This window comes from Filicampus tigris, chromosome 17 (assembly GCF_054856515.1).
Source record: "Filicampus tigris isolate MCC_2025a chromosome 17, RoL_Ftig_1.0, whole genome shotgun sequence".
Lineage (NCBI taxonomy): Eukaryota > Metazoa > Chordata > Actinopteri > Syngnathiformes > Syngnathidae > Filicampus > Filicampus tigris.
Window position 1 is genome coordinate 14,328,762 of NC_141233.1, and position 9,862 is coordinate 14,338,623.

A 9,862-nucleotide genomic window follows, 5' to 3' on the forward strand; every position below is an offset into this window, starting at 1 on the left:
AACGAGCCACCGCAGAAGAGATTAAAACAGAAATGAAATTATATTCGTCTGGCAGGTTTGACATTCAATTGACACTGACTTTATTCTCATAACATTTTATATACTGTTCCGTATTCCTCTTTTGGTGAAATAATACAACTTGAAGATGAACTTGTACTCTTGTAATATTACAACTTTATTCTCGTTCTTTTTCTCCTCAGTGTGGCCCTAACATTCCTTCGTCTTAACTAGATGTGTAAATGTGTGTAATAAATTTGTTTTTAATCTTTAAAGTGTGCTGCACTTTGACCGGTAAAATGTGAACTAAACGTCTCTCCCTCCTCCCCCTTAAACCGATGTAAGCGAAGCCTCTCGATGTGATCGCCCTAAGTGAACTGACACCCCCCCCCTCCCCCACCCCGCCCACCCTCCCCTCTCACTTTGTTCCCAGCGGCCCTGTGTTGTTGGCTTCCTGTGTGCACGACAGTGACCATGTCACAGTCCCCCAGCTTCAGTTCAGCCCGTGACAAAAGAGGCCTGACAGGCTGCTGAAATGGATCACTGTTTTGCAGCCACCAACTTTGCTAATAAGTATTCTCCTGAAACGGGCCCATTACTGCGGTCCTCTCGCTGATGCAGCTTATCAGCGTAGCTGCTGTCAGTGGCGCTGTTACGAGACATTGTCCCTCGCAGGAGTTAAGACAATTGGACTGGAGGAGAACTCTTGAGTTTTAATGGCTGCGGAATTCACTAGTCAGTGGAGTTTAGCCTCCATTTTGTGGGATATATATATTTTTTTGCCCCCGTCCCCCCCCCCCCCCCCACCCCACTGCACTGTAGCCAGTAACTTCAGCTGTAATCATGGCCTCTGTTTGGTGAAGAGATAAATAAAGATCCAGTTTAAAAACACCCGTCCCTTTCCAATGTGAGAAATCAAAATTCTATGATGCCAAAATGCCTAAATAGGGACCTAAATAGAAGCATCTCCTATTCTTATTGTAACCTGCATGATTAAAGTGTAAACCCCCCTTCCCCCCTGTTTAACATCGAACTGTTTTTCTGTAAGTCACTAACACCAACATAGTTCAAGTCGTACATCTTTATCGCCCACATGACGTTTTCATGTCTGCTTCACCTTTTTTTTTTTTTTTTTTTTCCTCTCCCTTTCTATCAACTTCTCTCTGCCTGGCTTGTAGGAAGACAATTGACCATCTTTAACAGCCAAGCCGCCATTAAAATCGGCGGCCAGGACAAGGGTCGGCCCTTCCAGGGTCAGATCTCGGGCCTCTACTACAACGGTCTGCAGGTGCTCAAACTGGCGGCGGAGAATGACCCCAGCGTGCAGGTGGAGGGCAACCTCCGGCTGGTGGGCGACGCGCTCTCCGTGCTGACCACCGACAGCACCTCAGCGACCCCGCTGGCCGTGTCCGACATGTCCACCACCATCATGGAGACCACCACCACCATGGCGACCACCACCACCCGCAGGCAGCGGTCGCCCAGTTTGAGGGACAGCATCTCGAAGGTCAGAGAGTCAAAGGAACATTAGAAAGACATTAGGGGGTTACTATTACAAAAAAAAAAAAAAAAAAAAAAACACTTTGGCCTACAGTGGTGACTTTATCGCTTCATACCGTCACAATCATGTTGCAATTATAATTATATGCTCACCTGGAGCAAGTTTGGAGTCAATGTTTATATGGCAGATACATCCTCACTATTTCATTGTAACATTTGAGGATACAAGGACTAAAAATGACCAAAAAAAAAAGAGAGCTCCACTGTACAGCTCATCCGAAAATGAACAGGGAGAACTGACAGCAACACTGCGTCAAATTTAGAGAGAGAGGTTGTAAAATCAGACGTTTTTTTTTTTTGGTTGTTTTTTTAACTTCTTTCCACTAGGTTTATTAATAGAAGTCAATAGACGGCTGTAGTGTCCTGCACAATAACAAAAACAAAAAAAAAAAATATGGGACGAACTGAGCCCGCATTAAGTGAACCGCATTTTAGCGAGGGATAACTGTACTCGAATCCCCTGTACGGCAATAATACCATCCCAATGTCCTTTTTTTATGTTCCGTACTCGGGGGTTCACTTTGTGTTCGCGTGCTCTGGGAAATTCAAAAGAATCGTCATAATTAAGCAGATAATGTGACATGTTGTTTTGGAATCAGTGGCGCACAAAGACAGAAATATTAAGAGGGAAAGACAAATTCAAAACATTTCCTTTCCCATTGCGAGGCTTGAATATTATGACTAATTAAAATTTCAGGGTCTAAGTCTCACTGGAGGATTACGTTTCTTTTGTGCTTGGGCTCAATGGAACTTGAGCGCTCGCCGTGTTTCGTTGGAACTGGAGGCCAAAGGTGCTGTTAAAGCTTGAAATTGGCCGCAAACTTTTCCAAGCCACAATCATTTCTTTTGATGCACGACATTTGTCAGCATTCTAGCTCAACTGCTGCAGTAAAAAAAAAAAAACGCGTGTTAAATGTGAAGAGATATTAGAGTATATAGAACAGACACGCAAATGACATGATTCGTTTGAGCCATCTTGATTCACTTTACCGATAAATATGTTCGGTCGTTGTTGATTATATTGGTGTGGCGGTTACCATGTCTGCATCACACGGTTTGAATCTCATCTCGGAGTCTGAATGGAATTTTGCGGGCTTCTTTGCAGATGGATCCATTTGCATTTCTTTTGTCTAGTTTCTCTTCGCTTTTGAATAGCCTTGCATATGTTTTCAATTCATCCAGGTGGACCATCCGTTCACCGTTGTGCTCAGGTTTATACTGAGGTCGCTGAGTGCCTTAAGCCTTCTTCTAAAAAAAAAAAAAAAAAAAAACAACAACAACATTGATTTGGCATGAGAGTTTGTTATTGCAAAATGCTGCTTACACACGATCGAACGCCGGGTGGGAATTTTCCTTTTCAACATTCCAGCTCCTCCTTAGAAACACGCAAGAGTCTGCCATGGGGCCAAGGAATTGAAACGCAGCAGAATATGTGCACATTTTCTGTTTGTTCTTTCACTAGTATTGCTCCAAGCTCCAAACACTGAAGTGGCACATTGAAGCGCATTGCAACATTTCTTCTTTGTAAACCACACAGCAAACAAGCTCATAGGGCAATGAGCAGTGGGACTGTGTGTTTGTAAAATCAGCTTCTTCTTCTGATTTTTTTTTTTTTTTTTTCTTTTTCTCCCCCCCTCCCTCCCCAACACAGCCGCAGAACTCGGATGATATTCTGGTGGCGTCAGCCGAGTGTCCAAGTGATGATGAAGACCTGGAAGAGTGTGAACCGGGAACAGGTGGGTTTTTTTTTTTTTTTTTTTTTTTTTTAATTTTTTTTAGCAATAAATAGATGTGTACTTAAAATCGGCAGGAGGACAAAAAGTCCAGCACGAATTGCTGTTTTTACTGTAAGTGCTCTAATCAATGCTCAATTAGTCACTGGGTGTTGTCCGCTTGAGCAAATGAACTACTTACTGCCAAATAGATTGCTGGCTTTGTAAATAGTGTGACATTGCAGCAGCACCACGGTGTCAATTTTCTTTTCTTTTTCCTTTTTTTTTTTTTTTTTTTTAAACGCTGCTTTTCTTTTCCTCCTGTCATGCACCCTCCTGACACACTGAAAGCTGGAGATCTTGTTTTAAAAAAAAAAAAAAAACAGGGCCTGAATCTTGAAACAATGTAAGAGTACTCGTTCCGACAGCTGTGCAGCAAGTGCAGATGGGCTGAGTAGACGTACCACGGTCCAGTTTACTCGATGACTTACTCTTGATCGAATGTGATGCTTATGCTATACCTTCTGAAAGCGCCTCAAAACAGTCCCGCTAACGACTTTGGAGAGCAAAATTTTGTCTCGTCTTACCATCATTACTTTGGCCGCACCGTTCGGGCAAGTGCATCGATCATAAGTGACAGCAAGGACACACGTAGAAGGTTTTATACTGCACTGCGTTATTTATAGGAAGCAAGAATAAAAGGGCACACAGAGAGAAACGACTAATGTGGGGCACTTCCTTATTCCAATTGATTACTGTTGTGCGCGTATTATAAGTGACACAGTAATATCGGAGCGACATGCTCCTCCCTGGCATTTGTACAAATGTCCTCTCAAAGATGATGCCTCGTTCAAATAAATACCCGGTACCCACCGCGGTTGAATAAATAGACATTTTTGCAAATATGCGTGGTATCAATTACAGTCGAAAAATGTTATTGTAATCCTTTCAAGGCCAGAAGACATGGGCCATTATGACAGCAGCTGAGTACGTAAATGCCGCTCGGAAATTAGCGAAGGCTGAAGCGTGCGGTATATTCTTTTCTTTCTTTTGCAATTGTCATTACTCATGTCTACTGCTATCGTTAAAAATCGAACGTCTTCCACTAATTACCTGCATTACTTTTCGTGTCCAATGCTACTAAATTCTCGGGAGAACAAGCTCCAAGTGTTATAGAGTCGTTAAGAGTAAATGATGGTGGGCCAAAGCATGAGTTTATGGCACCGCAAGTGCGGCAATTTAAAGAGTTTTACAATTTTGAAGCAACCCCCAATAATTAACATGACCTAAGCCATTTTTTTTGTTGTTGTTAACATGAATGTGATTCAGATTGAGATGGGGAGAACATTGCAGGCGCAGATAAAACCCCGCCTGAAACATTTCACAACATTGACGAATTCAAATAAAATCCAAATGGCAGCGCCTGACCTTTGCGTATCACGTGATATACTTATTTAAACACAGCACATAAGTGGGTTTGGGATTCATTGAGCGGGATGTCGACATACGTTATGGCCCATATTGTATTCATTAAATGTGATCGGTTCCTCCTTAAAGCGGAGTGTCACTGATTTCCCCCGCTGCAACGCTGCATGTATACACGTGCACGACAAATGCATTGCGATCGAATTGTTTATTGTTTGTTATTTGCTTTCAGGAGTCGTCTGGTATATTTGTGTCCTCTTGTGAGCCTCTTGCAGTGTGATGCGCTACGCACCCAAACATTGACTTGCTTTACCAAAAGCGATGGTTTTCACTCGTCTTTGGCCTCGTGCAGTTCATGTTGAATAGTCTCGTGGTGTGAAATCATCATTAAGGAAAAAAAAAAAAAAAATCACTGATATGATTGTTAATGGTGATTTATTCTTTACTGATATTCTACTTAATGAGCAGATTGTGCCTCTGCGGTAATGAGCGCAACTGTTCGGGCGGAATTTTAATGCTGTTCTAATTTAGGATCCCCCCCCCCCCCCCTACCTTTTCTGTTTCCCTTTTAGGAGGTGAATTAGTGTTGCCTATTATAACAGTGGATTCCCTTGAGCCCCCATCCATCGCCACCCGTTACCCCGTCATCCCTCCTCCCCCTACTCTCCTGTCCCCCCTCGAAACCACCAAAGAATCTGTGATAGTCCCTCCTCACCCTTCCTGCCCCCCAGACCAGGAGGACTGTGGTGACGCCGTGGAGGTCTCGGCCTTCGGCTCCGGGGAGATGACGGAATCCGATGACGAGGACTTTTACAATAATAACAACTCCCCGTTGGTCACTGACAGGACAGTCCTTCCGCCACCTCCCGCCGCCGGTGAGGGCGGAGTCCAGAAACCCCGCCCCTTACCCCCTTATGTTCCCACCACCAACCCCGACCAGCTCCACATCCCCGCAGGCAAAATGAACACCCGAGACCAGGTGCTTCTGCCCCCTGCCCCCCCATCCTCCCGAAACACACCGGGACTAACTTACCCCCCCAATTTTCCCCATGTGCCCACAGCCGACCCCACAGCCTCCGATGAAAAGATCCAACCGGGCGCCGTGGAGGTGATCAGGGAGTCCAGTAGCACCACGGGGATGGTGGTTGGTATCGTGGCTGCTGCTGCTCTCTGCATTCTAATCCTCCTCTATGCCATGTACAAGTACCGCAACCGGGACGAGGGCTCCTACCAGACAGACCAGGGCCACAATTTTGCCAACAATTTTGCAGTGGAAGGCAACGGAGCGGTGGTCAAAGACAAAAGCACAGCGACGGCCTCCGCGGCCAAGGCAATCACAAAGGGCAAAAAGAACAAGGACAAAGAATATTACGTATGAGTGGGCAGGCGAGGACTGAGAGGATGTAAGGGTGCTCCACTTTCAAATCACCAATATTTTTTTTTTTTTTTTTTTTTTTTTTTAATCCTGGTTGGACATCAGACATTTCACAGGTAACTAAAGGCAACTGTCAAATGCAGACTGCAGTTAACACTAACATTTGCCCAGCTACCGTAATGCTGTCATCCATCATCCACTTCTTGTAAGTGCATCATTTGAAAGTGTTAACAACTCAGCAAGTGTCATATCCACTCTTGCTTTGTACATAGCACGGATATGATGCAGTGAAAGGACCGCGGTTGAGTTGCCTCAATGTTTTTCTTCTTTGTAATCTCTTGTCTCAAGCGTCTAAGTCCTCCATTATGGCAGAGTGGCTATAGAGCGTGAACACCACCCTGTTACAATAGCTGGTTTTCTGAAAAAACTTAGGATAGACTACCAAATTTCATGTTCTGGCTTTGGAATCTGAACTTAAAAAAAAAAAAAAACATTTTAAATTGACTAAGCCAATTTTTGGAGCAATGCCTGCAACCCAAATGTAAAATTTACCAAGATGACTACAATTGCGAAATATGACAAGTCATGTACAGTGAACCGAACTTACGAATAACAAAAATCTGCAAATAACTGAGACGTTTGTAATTGCACATGAATGCCACAAGTTGACTGTAAATTGATTACAATGGAGAGTATCATAAAGCACCAACGTCATGCATCTAGCATGTGCACAATCATGAACACATAAATGATTGTATTCAGTAGCTGAGTTATTCTATCCGAAAAAACAAATTTACATAAGGCTTATCAATTAAAAATGTTATTTATTTGGTCGAAGAATATGAATGACAAAGCAATTTTTCACAGGGGCCTTGGCACCGCATGCTTGGGCCCTAACAAGAGGGTTGAATTAATGTGTACACCTTCAGATAATTCGTTCGAGCAGCTTTTCTTTAATTAAATCATTCAGTCTTTTTTGAAAGGTGCCACTGGGTCAATCAAAAACTGTAATCCTCCGGTGAAGCCTTTTGTTGATTTGAATCCTTGCTTGGGGTCATTGCCATTCTGAAAGGTGAGACTCCTCTTCAGTTTCAACTTTGGAACAGTACACACGGTCCCTTGATAAAAATCTCCTTTTCCAGCTGAAGAAAAATAACACCAAATGTAATAAATCAGAACTTCATTCAACATATTAATTTCAGGATGCGCACACTTAGACAAACAGCTTTTATTTTTCCCTAACAGAGTTGTTATTGCCCAAAAAAGTCACGGCATGAAATGTTACTTTGTCTCTTTGTGGGGGGTTATGTGTGCAACCCTCACTTATCATGCTCAGTCACTCACTCTGAGAGACAAAGAAACCTTCCCTCATTTTTAAACGTGGCGGACAAGCGGACGAGTTTATGGTAGCAATTGACAAAAACATTTTTTTCCCCTCCTCAATCTGCTCGTGAAACTGTCGAGGCCAATAATTATAAATGTTGAACTTGTTCAGAAGTAAGCCGAGACTTGATTGCGACAAAAAATGCAACGATAGGAAGTAGAAGAGCAACTGGTTGTATATTTACGTTTCCCAAGTCACTCAATACAATAAAAAGGGGAAAAATTGGCAACCACAGTGTAGCTAGCAAATAAGCTTACAGTTAGCTTAGCTTAGCTAAGTTAGCTAAGCATCTGCAGTTTCTTCTTTTACTTACTACTTTCTTCTTTCTTTTTTCATCAGTCCGGAGGCAATGCCAAGTGTGAATAATTGCGCTTTTTTTTTTTTTGTTTGTTTTCCCAAAAAGTTCACCGCGGTATGGTTGGGCACGTTGGCAAGATTCAAGTGACTTTGCACGTTTCGTTTTCAGTTAAATCACACAGTTTGGGTTATTTTTCATGAAGACAAAATGCTATTGTTACAAGGGTGTGTTTACGTTCTACAGCCACTGTCTGTAATGCAGAACAGACACCGTTGTTGACCTTTTGTGGTACACGAGCAAAAAGGAAGGAACACTTTAATTTCTGTATGACATCATCTCCTCAGCCGTGTTGCATAATGAGGGTTTGAAGCCCCCCGAGCCTGCCCTGCCTCTGTCCGCAAGAGATGAAAAATACCGGATGTTTAAAAAGGGATATCACTCAACACCTTGCCGTAAGACAGATGGGAGTCATTTATTTCTGTGTGGTCGGTGTAGCGTTTAATTAAAAAAATAGGGGTAAATGTGAAAAGTTCCGTCTACACCAAGTGAAGGTATATCTGTAAACATTGCTTGTATGTATATATAGAGGCTAGCACACTCAAGAGGCATCGTGGATGCGAAGTTACGGAGAAGACTCGGCGTCCCGAGATGCTCGTCCCTCACAGCTTTCACAATGACGACCCAAAAACGCTGCGGCCCAACTTTCGGGCTGCGGGACATTTTTCCCGTCATTGCTTCTTGGAAAGTGACTCTGAAGTGGGCTCACTGTCCATCTTGTATCCTCCATGAAAAAAAAAAAAAAACTGTTAAGGGATGATCCAAAAGCACACAGGAAATGTAAACATATCGTGGAGACATACAGTAAATATTCCTTGTAAAGCAGACAAACATGTATTGTTTTTTTTTATCGGTGACTTAAAGACTATTCCATGAGATGAATAATTGATGATGTGTGAATTGTATTGATATTTCTCTGATATTTCGATGTACCTTGTCACCGCTCCTCCTAACACGCTCCATTTTAGATTGCCTTTGACTCAGACAAAAAGCACACACTCTCCTCTGATAGCTGCAAACATCTTGTGTTCCTGCATTATTCATGGCTCCGATTAAGCAGAGAAAACACGAGGATGGGACAAACTGATGTTTTTGTTTTATTGCATTGTGCATTTTATATGTGCTGAATCTGTTACTCAATGGATCTAATAATATAAAGCCATTTCCTCTGTTGGGTTCTGTCTACATCGACTTATTATTCATGCTCTGTGATCCCCTGTTCCTTTTTTTATGAAAAGTGCCATTCGACGTGAGCTGCTCTGTGCTCGGAAAATAGTCCATCCCTCACTCATTGCTATTGTATAGTGTTCATGTGAAATGGATCTCAATGTGTGTACAGAACGTGCATTAAGATACAAAAAAAAAAAAAAAAAAAAATACACTTGATGATATAATTTGTACACACTTGTGTTGTGTGCTGCTTCTTGGACAAAATGCAACACTTTTCATTGATGAACGCATTGGGCTAAAAGTTTGATTTTTATAGCTCGCCGCGATTTTAGGATGAGGGGCCAAACATGATTTATGATTGAATTAAGTCAAGCAATTGCAGTTTTAATCAATGCATAAATCATGCGAACACTGCTGACTCTCACAGATGAATTTGAACTTTACTCAAAGGTTGCACGACTCTACCGCTGACTGGGTGGAATAAACACATTCACAAAATTTACGCCGGTGTCGTTTTACGTACGAGTGATAAGGTGAACGCGTTTTTACACGGAAGAACAGCGTTTCATACACGTTTGTAGGTCATGATATGGTTTACAAATGTCTCTTGCACTTGAGTTTCATCATCCTGGGCTCACTCTCTGCTCTCGTTCCCTTACAGCGTGCTTTTCTCGTCCCCTCGGGCGACGCCTCACCCGGGCTTGTTTGGGCGCTGATGTCCGACACTCAGCCTCAAATGAAGTTGTTTTAGTTTTGTCGTTGATTTGACATAATACGGCTAAATACAAATACATTACGTCTTCCGTCTATGAATCATTGATGGTGCTAATGTCTTCTGTGCTGTGAAATTCTGCCGCATTTACATTACACACGGCATGAGAAAA

At 42.7% G+C, this 9,862-nt stretch overlaps 1 protein-coding gene across 2 annotated transcripts in view; it reads left to right on the top strand.

Annotated features, from left to right (window-relative positions):
- Nucleotides 1-8,993, top strand: part of LOC147133516 (neurexin-2-like) — a 150,988-nt gene extending 141,995 nt beyond the window's left edge. For both annotated transcript variants that reach the window (XM_086012153.1, XM_086012154.1), the window contains 3 exons: nt 1,176-1,504; nt 3,209-3,293; nt 5,267-8,993. In XM_086012153.1, the coding sequence (XP_085868279.1) occupies nt 1,176-1,504; nt 3,209-3,293; nt 5,267-6,072 (1,220 nt within the window). In that variant the 3' untranslated portion in view covers nt 6,073-8,993. The remainder of the gene's footprint in view (nt 1-1,175; nt 1,505-3,208; nt 3,294-5,266) is intronic.
- Nucleotides 8,994-9,862: the final 869 nt, after the last annotated feature.